Genomic DNA, 14440 nt, shown 5'->3' on the forward strand with positions numbered 1-14440 from the left:
ATTCACATTTATTATTATAAAAAGTTAGATTTTCCATAAGAAAAAGTCATATTTTTGTTAAGTAATACTTCCTCCGTCCACGAAAGAATTTCATACTTTTTTTCTTTTTGGGACGTCCACATAAGAACTTCCTACTTATTTTTTTTTTACTATACTCCACCGCATATAAATATTACTCTTCATTTCACATTTTCACCACTCACAGTACTAATTAAAACACATTTTACAATTTCCATTACATTTAATTAATAACATTTTCTTGTAACTTCAAAAATTAATAACATTTTCTTCACTTTTAATGCACTCAACAACTTTTTCTTAAAACTCGTGTCTTTCTTTCATGGACATGAGAGTATTTGATACGAGTAAAAGTAGGTACTCCCCCTGTCCACCATTTCTTGACCTATTTGCTAATGGTACGTGTTAGAGTATTTCTATACTCTAAGTTTTGTTGTCATTATATGTAGACAATGTACCAGCAGTATCTCAGGATGTTCAGATACGATTACAAGCAAAGTACCATTCAGTGTCTGGTACTTTGGCTGATACTTTCTTGTGCAGGTTTCCTGCAGCAGCATTGCGATTTTCCAGCTTATTAGTGTTTGAGTATATCACGTCTCTTATGGATATATCTCACATTATATCAGCAATATGCTTGAAATATTGAGGGATTATAATTATAGATTGAGTATATCATCTTTATTAGAGTTCTACTCAAGATATAACTCTTTCTAGGGTTTGCCTATTTAAGGAAGAGAAGGAGGACGTTTTTGGTGGCTGATTTCTTTGATATTCTTCTACATATTGGAGAGTAATTTCGTGTGTTTCAGATCATACAATTTCGTGAGTGTGTGTGATCTTGTTCGATTGCTTTTTCGTGGGTTTATTGAGCAATCTGTTGGGGTAGTGTTTTCTTATTCGTTTGTTGCTTTCTCCAGCCTGTTGGTGGATGTTATTTTCGTGGGTGTTGGTGGTGAGTGAGGTTCATTCACGCTTAGAGATTAGATCGTTGTTCTTTTCTCAATTATTCATCGTTGTGAGGGTTTGGAAAGATATTGAGGCTAGAAGGCTAGAGAGTCTGTCGCATAAGTCCTGTAAATATCTTATCTTCACTAGTGGATAATTTACCCTGGGCGTGGCCCCCCAGACGTAGGTTGTTTAACCGAACTGGGTGAACAACTCTTGTGTTCAGTGTTGTTACTTTCGTTGATACTTTGTGTTGCACGTTAGTTGTTTTTTGTGTGTGCGATATATGCAATTGGATAGGCAACTTTTCAGTACGTGTTTTAAGAAATTTGTGTAGTATGTTGTGAGTGGAATAAGGGTTCCACCTTATTGTGATTGAAAAAGTTACTAAAAATAAAATGAGTCAAGAATTGATGGACGGCCAAAAATGGCAAAATGGATCAAGATTTGGTGGACGGAGGGAGTATTTGATATGAGTAAAAGTAATACTTTCTTCGTCCCAGCGGAGTTGAATCGTATACTTTTTTGAATAGTTCAAACGAAATTGAGTCATTTCCTTTTTCGACCAAAAAATAGACAATTTAGAGCTTTAATTAATTAACAAAACTAATCACACCCCTTATTTTACTCCCTCCGTCCCCAAAATAAGTTCCTCTTTGGGGACGGCACAGGTTTTAAGAAAAATGATAAAGTGTATTGATAGTGGAGAAAAATATGTTATAATTAGTATTGGGAGTGGTGAAAAGATGAAAAAATGTTATAATTAGTATTGGGAGTGGTGAAAAAGTGAAAAGTAAGAATAAATAAAGTATTATTAGTGGTGGGGTAGTTGTCCAAAAATAGAAAGAAAGAAAGAGGAACTTATTTAGGGGACGTCCCAAAATGGAAAAAGAGGAACTTATTTCAGGGACGGAGGGAGTATGTAATTAACTCAAATTACAACCAATCACTCACCCATCTGCCCTACTTCCTCTTTCTTTGCATTCTTATGTCACTCCTTGTACAAAGATCAATCCTCGTGCCCCAATTTCTAAAATCCATAAAAAAAAAAAAAAAATGGTGACGGAAGCAAAATCGAAGAAGCCTGAGGCTAGGGGTTTTATAGATGTTCATAATTTTTGTAGGATAATAAGTTAACTTTTTTAGGATGTAAATAATTTAGATCTTTTCCATATGTTCAAGAAAGCTGTCTGTGACTTAAATGTGTGATACAAGGAAATGGTAGGTAAGGGTAGATATGAGATCTGTAATGTCATAGACTCATAATCTATTATTGTGATTGAACTATTCTCTTAGAGTGATTTTGGTTTTCTCGTAACATTATGTAAAAGCATTTGAAATGTCTTCCTCGTTTTATCAAATTCCTTGATCATATGCTAAATAATATTATTGATTTACAACTCTTGTTAAATTAAGACTTCTAGCACTTCACCCCCGCCACCCTCCCCTCGCCGTCGTCGCCGCCCTCCTTCTCAAATTTCCCCCTCCCCCGTATGTTGATGAGCCGCCTTGCCCCACCCCCAATTTCCGCAGCGCCTCTCTCCTTTCCCGCCCGCTTCCCCGTTGTTGCATCATCGCGGTGCCGCTCACTCACTCCTCTCGCCACCATCGCCGATGCTCCACTATCGCCGTTGCTCCGCCGTCAAGATTGATCGAGATTTGTTCTCTTCCCTTTTTGGATTTTCTAGTGCCACTGTTTCGTCCGCGCCAACGCTTGCCTTATTTGAAATCCCGATTGTTACACACTCTTGAGAAAAAATAATAGTATGTATAAAAATGTATTTTACAATGATACACACTTTAAATTAAAAAAAAATGGCTAGTATTATACTCATATTTCACAATTTTATTGGTATAGCTAGATTTTATGCAATTAAGATTTTTGCTATATGGGTGTTGTCTCATCTATATTAGTAGATGAATTATGGATGGTACAAGATTGATTAAAGGTCAATATTATCTAAGGTCAATATTATCTAAATTTAAATAACTTTGTAGACAATACTAATTTTTCTTATGTAGAATATTTGAAACAAAAGATCCAGACATTTTGCTAGATTTCTATAGTTAGTAACAATGGCTATTAGATCAATTGAGTGTGGAGAAGATATTGGTACATTGATACGAGGAATCATTAGATATAAATAGAGGTGTTCATCAATATTTTATAATAGCTTAAACATAATAGGATTATATTATATTTTGCAATTATCTCAAAAAATATTTGAAATTTGTAAAAGGTTCATAACTCATATACAAGTTAAATAAATGGGTGTAATTTGAAAAATAATAGTTATTCAAAAAGAAAAAGATTCAAATTTTAGAAAAAATAAAATCAAGTTTAACTGAAATGAATTATTCCTTAAGAAACTTTGTGCAACTTACCTCAGATTCGGTCTCCTCATTGTGTCGCTCACTCTCAGCCTGAGGATGAGGATAGGTGGGAGTTTGAGTCTGAGGATGGGAGGAAACCTACGCCTGAGGGTAAGTGGCACAATGAGGAGCTTGAGCCTGAGCCTGAGGATAGGGGGCCTACGCCTGAGCCTCAGGATGGTCGGCTTGGGGATGGGGATGAACAACACACAAACCTTAACCTTGAGAATTTCGAGGTCGTCCTGTGGATAGGAGCCTTAGCCGGATGATGAGGATGGTGGTAGGCAAAATCGGGACAAAAGGGCGAGCTTGGAGATGGGGATGAACAACACAAAAACATTAAGCTTGAGAATTTGGGGCTTAAGGGGCCTCAGTCGGAGGATGAGGTTGATGTTGCATATGGAAACGGAGCCGAAAAATTGAATCAATGTATACCAAATTTTCTGCAAAATAATCCACATACAAACATTGTGCTCCGACTTCTTGGTCTCGATAAATGTAAGCTTTCTTCCTATGTCTCCTTCGGCTAGGAGGGCTTTCCGGCTCACTGATGCATCCAATAGCTTCAATAATTTTGTAAAATTGTGACACAAGTTGGACGAATTCTTGAGCACGTGACTCGTCGCTGCTTGATGAATAAGACGATGATGAAGACTCCATTTTTGTAGAGAATTTTTTTGAAGTAGATAATGACTTTGGGAGTAATTTGTATGAATGTGAAAGAGGGTTTATATAGATATTGAAAAAGAAAAAATAAAATCCTAAAACTAGCATTTGATGCAACAGTTGGATTGGGAAAAAAGAAGGAAAAAAAGAAGAAAAAAATGATGCAGTTGAAATGTTTGAAATCTGATTTTAATTTTTTTTTTCAAGCGCGTGTATGACACTCACTTGCCATTTCGTCGTCCGTGCCTGGCACCATGGATGATGCCCGGGTCATGTCAACGCAGCACGCCCTCTGCCTACTCGGTCCTGCACTCCAACTACCGCCCTGGAGATGCTCTGAGAGTTTAATTTTTAAAACTATAAAATCACTTAAAAATCACAACCTACAAAGAGCAACTAAGGGGAAAAAAAAAACACTATATTTAATTACTACAAGACTAATGCAATATAATTGATTCACTTGTTAAACAAGTATGGAAATTGGAAACTCATATTGCACATTAGAAAGTGAAGTTATTATAAACACTTAATAAAATGTCGCTAGAAAAGCAAACATAGAAATTTGTCGACGCTGTAATTCAAATAATATCCAAATTCTCAATTTTGGCACATAAAATTTTCAAATAACTAACACAAATTAAAAATAATAAAATAGTTAGTTGTTAGTTAATTTATTCCCAACTGGCTATTTGTTAGCTTGACAATGAAGACTCGCACAGTGCGTAGTTTAATACTCATCTCTCCTTATTCTCCACCCACCGCTGCGCATTTTGAGTTCTAACCCCCCCAAAAATCATCCTCCCCAATCGCAAACCCTAACCATAAATTCGATCAATCGGATCGAAATCGTCGAATTGAAACCGTAATTTATCTCGATTCTAGTGTATATTCCTGTAAATTATCAGATTTCTTGTCCCCGATCGATGAGAGGCGACGAAAATGTCCAAGGTGAAACACTTTTTGCGGAAGCTTCACATCGGCGATCACCACCAACACGGGCGGCCGCCTGCGCTGGTTCCCCCATCTCAAACGGCGCCGTCGCAGCAATTGACTTCCACATCGCCGTTGTCCGATGCGCCGCCGACGGCGTCGTCGTCGTCTTCGGGCGGCAATTCGAGCAATAGCAATTTCAGTTTCTTCGAGGAGGAGTTTCAGATGCAATTGGCGCTGGCCATAAGCGTTTCTGATCCGGGTCAGAATTGCGTTGACCCGGAAACCGCTCAAATCAACGTCGCTAAGCAGATTAGCCTCGGCTGCGCGCCTTCTCAGAACCTCTCGGAATTCATGTCTCTTCGATTTTGGGTACATCGTTTTGCTAGAATTTGTTTTCTTTTTTCGCCCCATCTTGAATTGTATTGCCTGTGTCGGTTGATTGAAATTCTCGAATTTCCATTGTGAAATTATGATATTTGTGGTGGGGAGAGCTGCTATGCAATGATTTCTTTAGGTTGTGACTTAGTTACCCGGTAATTTCTTTCGCATGACTATGGATTTGTAAGAAATATTTGTTTGGCCGTGTTATGTTGGGAGATTTGGATAGTCAGCAAATTTCCATGAACAGGGTTCGTGGATGATCATTTCCACATAATGCCATTTTGGATCAACTGGTTTCTACCATGTGTATCAATTTCGACATTGTTACTATACGTGATGTGAATAAATAAAATAAAATAAAAGACATCACAAAATAGATGGTGTTTTGTGTTGTTGCTCGATAAAGAACTAAGTCGTGGTAAGTTAGACTCTTGGCAGACAATGCATCACGATGAACTTGCCTGTGAAAATTTTATTTTATAATGTGTGCTGTTGATGTGGCTGAATTGTGTTCCTTTGATCTGTTGATGAATTTATGCAACAAAAAATAATCACTGAAAAGTGTAGGCTAAAAAGTGCTTGCAGTTTATTTTTTTAGTTTTTCTATGTAGTTCCCTTTTTATCTTTTAGTACATTTGATGATTCATTAGATATTTGTTTTATGTGATGCAGAGTTGTAATGTTGTAAATTACGACGAAAAGGTTATAGATGGGTTCTATGATGTTTGTGGAATAGATTCAACTCTGGCGGTCCCAAAGAAAATGCCATCATTGATGGAACTTAAGGCAATTTCTCCTTTGGAAGATATGGGGTGTGAGGTGGTTTTAGTCAACCGTGCAGATGATGTTGAACTCCGGAAACTTGAAGAAAGAGTGTATTATATGTCCGTTGAATCCCATGCTCTTGACAAGACCTTGAGTACAAGTTTTCTAATTCAAAAAATTGCTGACCTTATTGTTGAAAGAATGGGAGGTCCTGTCAGTGACGTTGAAGAAATGTTCAGAAGGTGGAGGGCAAGGAATCATGAGTTACGAGTCTATTTGAATTCGGTCATCCTTCCCCTTGGCTCCCTTGATGTTGGCCATTCCCGCCAAAGGGCCTTACTCTTTAAGGTAGCAAGATCTCCCCCTGATCATTTATGCTTGTTTGGTGCGGTCATGTTAATTAAGCATTTTTTTAGAATGTGATAACATTGTTTAAATGTATGTTTGGACCACACTGCAAAAGGAAGAACCATAACTGTGATAGTTTTTCTAGGTCCTTGCTGATAAGGTCAACCTTCCATGCAAGCTAGTCAAAGGCAGTTACTATACTGGTACTGATGAAGGAGCTGTGAACTTGATAAAATTAGAGGATGGAAGGTAATCGATTTGCTTCTACGCTAGTTCTGAAATAAATTTTCACTTGTTTCAATTGTTATTTAAGGAGTAAAAGAACTAGGGAATATGAGGGGAAGCATTCTTAGTGATGCTGCTTGGTTGCTGAGGTCTGTAATTAAAATAAGTTAATGAGCACCCTCCTCTCACCTACTACCCACACCCCATGACTTAAATTTGATTTCCATCCCCCCTCACCCACCAACACACACACACAATGTTGAACCCATTCAACCATTGAGGACTTCAAATCAAGCTTCCCTTTGCTAACAGATATTGGTAATAGTTGTCCAATCTGATTGTATATAATTCCTTGAGGTAGTACATGGGTTGGGTCTGGAATGAGATTGAATCGATTGCAGTGATGACTGTAACTGTGAGCCCTATGTCTGCTTAGAAATGTTGGTGTGTTATATGCATTTGCAGATAGCTTTTCCTTGTGTCCAGAATTTCTTGCTGAGTCTGAATTAGGTTCTTCAAATTGGATTCGCATTGCTATGCTGAATATGCAGAACTGTCCTCTCCTTTCTTCATCAGATACAATCGTCTTGTTGTAAAATAAATTTCTTGTTGATCTTGGCGGATGCTTCTTGTTGTTCTTTTTGTCCAAGCATGTTGCGTGTATTAAAATAGTGCTTGAGATCTAGGTCTTTGATTACTGTGAATAGCATTAGTTGATAAGTTGATTTTCTGTTTCCCTATTGATGCAGTGAATACATCATTGATCTAATGGGAGCTCCTGGCACACTCATTCCTACCGAGATACCTAGTGCCCATCATCAAAATTTTGAATTAGATGCAAGGAGTATTGGTACTTCTCCAGGGAGTCTGAAAAGTACAGTGTCTGACCAAGCGGCTTTAAATAAATCAATTCCACCTGGTATGAATGAAAGACCCAAACCTAGTACTTCAAGTGCAGGACCATCTGTGGTCTCCGTCCACTCAAATGTAAGAGGCAGGAGATCTGCAGGAATAATCTTGACAGAGCATTTGGAGCATAATGTTAAAGATCTTTATCTTCCACCCAAGGGCAGTTCTAGAGAAGATCAGGTATCTTCAACCAGGAATAATTCTAGAGAAGGTCAGGTACTGGAACGAAATGAACTGGTGATCAGGGACAGGGTGGATGACCAGTGTCATGCAATACAATGTTCTGTAAATGAGCACTCACTTGTACCACCCCCTACTGGACAGCAGTTGTTGAACATATCTTGTGACAGCAGCAGAAAGCATTCAGCCGAAGGATTGAGAGCAGACATGTTTAAACTAGGTTCAGCAGGACATAAGTCATCTCTTGATAATCCCTGGGAGCAAAACTTGCCTATGGATGATAGGAATGATGAGGTGATCTCAACTGTCGAGGCTGGTTTTGGTAGAGATGTTGACGCTTCTGGAAATAATGTGCAAATTGATCCTGTTCTGAATGGAGTTGCCGAAATTTTATGGGAGGATCTTCAGATTGGTGAACGTATTGGTATAGGTAAGATTTTAGCTGTATATTTCATTTTTCCTTGTGAAAATTTATGAAAATAGAGCATTGTTCCTGTAGGGTGTGTGTGCTCCCACTAAATTCACCTTTGATTGGAAACATTAGCTTCGTCCCTGCATTTGAGTAAAATATTATCCGTCATTCATGTGCACCTTTGAGACCACTATCTTTACATAAATGGAAATATACATGATGCTAAATGTCTTTTGTTGTATGCTAAGAATTTCTGTTGAGATGTTATGATATATGCTTAACTGCAGTCTTCTCAAACTGACTGTTCTAATTTTTCTTGTTCCTTTTGCAGGTTCATACGGTGAGGTATACCGAGCAGAATGGAATGGCACGGTAGGTTAATACTGCTAGTGATCTGATATGGGGTTAATGCACGTGCTAACTAGAATATTACTAATGGGGGTTCTTTTCCTTTTCTTTTCTTTTCTTTTATTTTATTTTCTTTTCTTTTCCTGGTTGTGGTGTGTGTTTTTGTTGTTATTTTTTGGGTGGGGTGTATAGCACATTGAGATTTGCTGTTTTTGATTTTGAGGTTTGTGTTTCTTGTCTCCCATCTCACTGTCCTAGGTAGTGTGGTACCAGATTTCTAGTCTGCAGTAGATTTACATTGCTATTGTGGTTTAATGACAGGAAGTTGCAGTGAAGAAGTTTATGAAACAGGATATCTCAGGAGATGCACTTGCACAATTCAAATGCGAGGTAGGCTCCCTTTGGAAGATTTTGTTGAATGTGTATGTGCTTGGAAGATCTCCTGCTTCTCTTCGTTTTTGGTGTTTAAATCCTCTCAATTGCCTAATGCAGATTGAGATCATGTTAAGGTTGAGACATCCAAATGTTGTCCTTTTCATGGGAGCTGTGACACGCCCCCCTCATATGTCCATATTGACTGAATTCCTTCCAAGGTTTTTCTTTTTAACTCAATTATCCACTAAAGCTCATGGGCCACTATCTGATGGTTTTAGACTCTTAGCATTTTTTGTATCTCATAAACATTGATCTTTGTTTGAATATGTCAAGTCAGTCCCTTCTTTTTCAGTGCTGAGATGAACCTAACAATTATATAAACCCTATTTACTTGCAGGGGTAGTTTATATAAGCTGCTGCACCGACCAAATATCCAAATAGACGAAAAAAGGAGGATAAAAATGGCCCTTGATGTGGTATGGGTCGATAAGTTATATTTGTATTTACACCTGTTAAGAGGGTTCTTGACATTGCTAACGTGCACATCCTTTGCAGGCCAAGGGAATGAATTACTTGCATACTAGCCATCCTATCATTGTGCATCGAGATCTGAAGACCCCAAATCTCCTTGTTGATAAAAATTGGGCTGTCAAGGTTTGGTTTACGTTTAATACAACTCCATATATTTTGAAATTGAATTTTCCCTTCTCTCTCTTAACATTTGCTATCCACCACAACCTGTCAGGTGTGTGATTTTGGTATGTCTCGTCTGCAGCACCACACTTTCCTATCTTCAAAGTCTGCAGCTGGAACGGTAATGCCTGTGAAGCCAATTTTATTATCATCTATATGTACATTTCCCTGTGCAAGATAAGATATTCCTTTAGGGGCTGGGGGTTGCACATGAGAAGATTAAATGAAAAAGAAAAGTGCTGAAAAACATTTGAATTGATGCTGAATATTTATTTGTAATTTTCGGGATGTGCAGGCAGAATGGATGGCTCCAGAGGTTCTGAGAAATGAACCATCCAATGAGAAGTGAGTATAATGGTCTCCCTGTATCTTTGAGCAACTGATGTCATGTTTTGAATCTCACTAATAAAGGTCAATTTCTTTGAATCGACAGATCTGATGTATATAGTTTTGGAGTCATACTGTGGGAGCTGGCAACTCTGCGCGTGCCATGGACAGAGATGAACTCAATGCAGGTGGTTGGAGCCGTTGGATTCCAGGGCAGGCACCTTGACATCCCGCCCACGGTTGATCCCCTGGTAGCTGAGATAATAAGTGACTGTTGGAATAGGTAAGTTCACGACTTAGTCTATTACTGCCCGTTGATCATTTATAGGAAATTGACTTGGAGGCTCCATCTCATGCAGAAATCCACAGGCACGCCCTTCTTTTGCACAGATTATCACCCGCCTCAAGTGTCTGCAGCGCCTCAGTGTGCGTAGAACCGAGAGCTGTAAATATCAGGAATAACACCGTTTGTAGCAGTAGCTGAGAGCTCGTCTCTGGACTCGAAGAGCCAGTTTGAGCAGAGAATTCAAGAATTCGTCTGGACCAAGGCCTATGCAGGAAATTTACTGAATTGGGAAGTGTTGGTTCATTCAAAGTGGGAACTGAACGCAGCCGATTCGAAATATATCCTCAACTTCAAAGTTGGCACAAAGTGTGCAGTTGGGGAAGAACTTTGGTAAGTTTCTGTTATAGGCAAAGCTTGGTCCGTAAAATTTGTCTAGTCCTAAAAACATGAGTGAGAAAATGATAAGGCCTTTTTCTCTCTTCATAATTTTAGGGTTGAAAACAATGTAGTTATCATAATCTATTTGTGAGAATGTCTTAAATAAAGAAAAAAAAGGAAAAAGGGAGTTTTGGAGTCTGTTGAGATCGTCGATATAGCAAATGTAAGGGTCTCTGCAGTTTGTACTTTGACAAGAGTTTAAAGGGAAAGTGAAACAGATTTTATTTTAATTTGTGCATTTCTACCTGCGGTGGAAGAAAGAAAATTTGTGGGATTGAAAGTTAACCTAACCACTAAATTTTACCGGTGATTCAAGAATTTGTGGTGTTCGTTTAATATAAAGTGTTGTGTTATTATTTATTTTGTTATTGTTCCTAAGATGGATATCATTTTTGTTGATACAATAAAATGGAGTATAAATATGATGTGGCGCTGTGCGTATATGTTTTTTTTTTTTTTAGAATTACAAGAGGTGGGACCTCTACATTCATACAAAAGTGGGAATATTATTCACACAAAAGTGAGAAAATTATCTGCACGCATGAGTGGTTGAACTCAAGATCTCTTATAAATGAGAGTCTTGAGTGACTTAACTTTGCCACTTAAACTAGGTTCCATTGACATGTGCATATATGTTATGTGTTGATAGACACATATTCAAGCAACAGATAAATAAAGACTTCTTTTTTTTGTTTAGGGGGATAAATAAAGATTGTTAAAAGAGGATTTCTGGATTTGCTATTCTATCATTTAAATTCAACATCACTCTACAGCTTTTGATTTTTATTTCAATTGACAACTTGGTGAATTTTATGTTTGTCCTCTATGGCCTAAATAACTCCAATTTACCATTTTCAATGGGAAATAGTTCAAATGAGAATCGTAATGATTATGAGAGTCGAGAATTATTTTAGTCATTTGATCGTAAATATCTACGACAAAAGCATTATTTGGTTCAAATCTAATTAATTGCAAAAAAATCAATTTTTCTTAATGCACTAAATTTTATTATGAATATATCAACTTTATACGTTCAATGCATTATTTCCCTGAATTATGTAGCTTATTTTTGGGTTGCACCCGTCGTGCGGTTATTTTAATTTGATTTAACTTGCCAAAAAAAATAAAAATTCAATGCATTATTATCACAAAATATTCGTATAATTTTTAAGATAATCAACTTCTATATACAATAAAAGCACTCTTAATTTTCTTTGACTAGAAATTATGACAAAACTAAACTTAATTTATCTTATAAAAGTTTGAATTTGGCGAGGGCAACACTCATTTGAAAGTTTTGAACACTCCAAAATATATTTGTCACCATGTTTTTCATTCTCCCTCTCCTTTTCTTGTTCACCACATCATATTTCTTTCCATACGCAACAAAAAACTTCTCTCCCAACCTCAACTAATCAAATTATCCAAACCCAAACCCAATAAAAAAAATCCCAAATAAATAAATAAACAAAAAACTTGCATATAGAGAGAGAATGGCCACCACCTCCTTTCTCTCTCTAAAACCACTCTCCTCACCGCCTCTCACCTTCCCCTCCACCCACCACCACCACCACCACCTCATCAAATTCCCCAAAATACCCCTGTCATCTTTCAATTATGACAACAACACCCCAGAGTGCCCGGTCCCACCGGAGCAGCAGCCAATCAACGAGTTCCACTCTCTCTCCAACTCCTTCCCTTTCTCGTGGGCGTCAAGCGACGTCGTCGAGTACTCCTCCCGGCTGCTGGCGGTGGGCGCCTGCTTCGCGGTCTTCGTGGGCCTGCCCATTTCCTGGTTCGGATCCATCGGGCCCAAATCCGAGCCCGTTAAGCTCATCATGGGCTGCGTTGCAAGCGGGCTTTTTGTTGTGATCGTTGCTGTGGTTAGGATGTATTTGGGCTGGGCCTATGTCGGCAACAGGCTGCTCAGTGCTACTGTTGAATGTCTGATTTTAATTCTATTTCTCAAAATTAATTAGTTTTTTATTTTTTATTTTTTTTTGTTTTGTGATTTTAATATTTATGATTGTCTGATTTTATTTTGTTGCGTGGCAGATGAGGAGACAGGATGGTATGATGGCCAGGTATCTCTATTTATTTATTCTTTTCCCATAATGTGAAAAAACTTGAATACAATGAGTTTAGATATATAAAAATTATCATAAGCTAATTTATTACATTAAGATACATTGAAATTTTGAGATATTTTAATATTTATTACTCCCACCTTTTCATTACAAATGTCTCATTACTTTTGGACACGAAGATTAAGAAATATGTAGTGTGGAGTAAGTAGATAAAATATATTTCCAAAAAAGGAATGAAACATTTGTAATGGGACATCTCCTTATGAAAAGTGAGACATTTGTAATGGAATGGATGAAGTATAATTTTGTTTGATTCACGTCTAACTGAAGAAATTCAATAATGATGAAAAAACACTCAATTATGCATTTAAGTATCTCATCAATCATAAAAAGTAAACTCCCCCTTAAAATTAAAATTATAGTTCATGATTTGGATATGAAGTCATTTAATCATATTGAGAAATGAGAAACAAATTCTCTGATATGTCAAGTGTGACTTCTAGTTTCATTTACTTGAACAGTTATTTGGATTCTTATTTGGGAGGTGCACTTATATCATCATTTCATTATTTCCTCAAAATTCTTGTTAGGACATCTATTTAATGAAAAATGGGTCGAAAAAAAATGGTGATTTATTCGACGATTAACCATACACAATATTAATCATAAAATAATTTTCTTTATGCAACAATATAATTTTTGATTGAACTGCTTTTGTTTACAGATATGGGTGAAAACTGCTGAAGTTTTGGCTCGTGATCGCCTCCTTGGCTCATTTTCTGTAAGCCTCAACACACACTCATAAACCACCAAAAAAAAAGATAAAATGAAAAAAGAAGAAATTCCTCATTTTCTTGCTAAAATCTTTTAGGTCATACTCCATCCGTCTCACTCTAATAGGCTCATCTTCTTTTTTGAGACGTCCCATTAGAATGAACTCGTTTTTCATTTTAAGTAAAGATTATGTATTTAATTGGACTGGACCACGCCACTTTTCAATTGAAAAGTAAATTTCTTAATCTCCATGTCCAAAAGAAGTGAACCTATTAAAATAGGACGAAATGAGTAATAAATTGTATTTATAATTTTTTAAAATTTTTCTTTACAAAAAAATCAATAATGGATTCTCATTTTTTCCCGTAGTTTCATCTGGTTATTTACTATGTTTTTTGCACAGGTGAAACCAGTACTTGGTAGATTGAAAAACACACTTGTTTTTCTTGGAATATCATTGCTAATGTGTATAGTTCCCTTTGTTAATTCGGACGGCCAAAAACGCGGTGTCATTCCGCCAGCGGAGCCGGGAGGACGAGCCGTTCCCGGGGTTTACAACGATGAGTCCGCCAGAAACTTCGAGCCCGAGGCATTCTGTGGCGGCGAAGCTGTGGACCCTTAGATTCATATTTCTCGATAAATTTTAGTCTCGTTTTTCATTTTGTCATTGCAATATTGTACCGTATGTGTGATGGGCATCGATGAAATAAAATACGAGATTAAAACTGGAGAATCCAGTTGCTGCTTTTGTGTGTATAGTTTTGAAATTTTATGAGAAGAATGTTGTAGCAAGATATACCTATTGTCTCTGTCAAATAAATTGTGATAGTGTACATTAATATGCACAATAAGAAATTTGTTGTATATTAAGTGCATGTTTGATAGTCCTAATAAATCTAACACAAAAACTCTCGAGAAACCGATTTTATGGTGAAACCAACTTCATAGTGACAC

General features: G+C 37.2%; 2 protein-coding genes across 2 annotated transcripts; both read left to right on the forward strand.

Moving 5' to 3' along the window:
- Window positions 1–4709: 4709 nt before the first annotated feature.
- On the forward strand, window positions 4710–10855 carry LOC130994815 (serine/threonine-protein kinase EDR1-like). The gene is made up of 13 exons (XM_057919885.1): window positions 4710–5307; window positions 5992–6432; window positions 6578–6681; window positions 7407–8176; window positions 8490–8530; window positions 8828–8896; window positions 8999–9099; window positions 9279–9357; window positions 9437–9535; window positions 9627–9695; window positions 9870–9919; window positions 10008–10184; window positions 10261–10855. The coding sequence occupies exons 1-13, from the start codon at window positions 4945–4947 to the stop codon at window positions 10361–10363; spliced, it is 2466 nt and encodes an 821-aa protein (XP_057775868.1). The 5' UTR covers window positions 4710–4944; the 3' UTR covers window positions 10364–10855.
- A 1085-nt stretch (window positions 10856–11940) lies between these two features.
- On the forward strand, window positions 11941–14356 carry LOC130994934 (uncharacterized protein ycf36-like). Its single transcript, XM_057920111.1, has 4 exons — window positions 11941–12569; window positions 12681–12709; window positions 13437–13493; window positions 13890–14356. The coding sequence occupies exons 1-4, from the start codon at window positions 12119–12121 to the stop codon at window positions 14106–14108; spliced, it is 756 nt and encodes a 251-aa protein (XP_057776094.1). The 5' UTR covers window positions 11941–12118; the 3' UTR covers window positions 14109–14356.
- The last annotated feature ends 84 nt before the right edge of the window (window positions 14357–14440 follow it).

This window comes from Salvia miltiorrhiza, chromosome 7 (genome assembly GCF_028751815.1).
Source record: "Salvia miltiorrhiza cultivar Shanhuang (shh) chromosome 7, IMPLAD_Smil_shh, whole genome shotgun sequence".
Lineage (NCBI taxonomy): Eukaryota > Viridiplantae > Streptophyta > Magnoliopsida > Lamiales > Lamiaceae > Salvia > Salvia miltiorrhiza.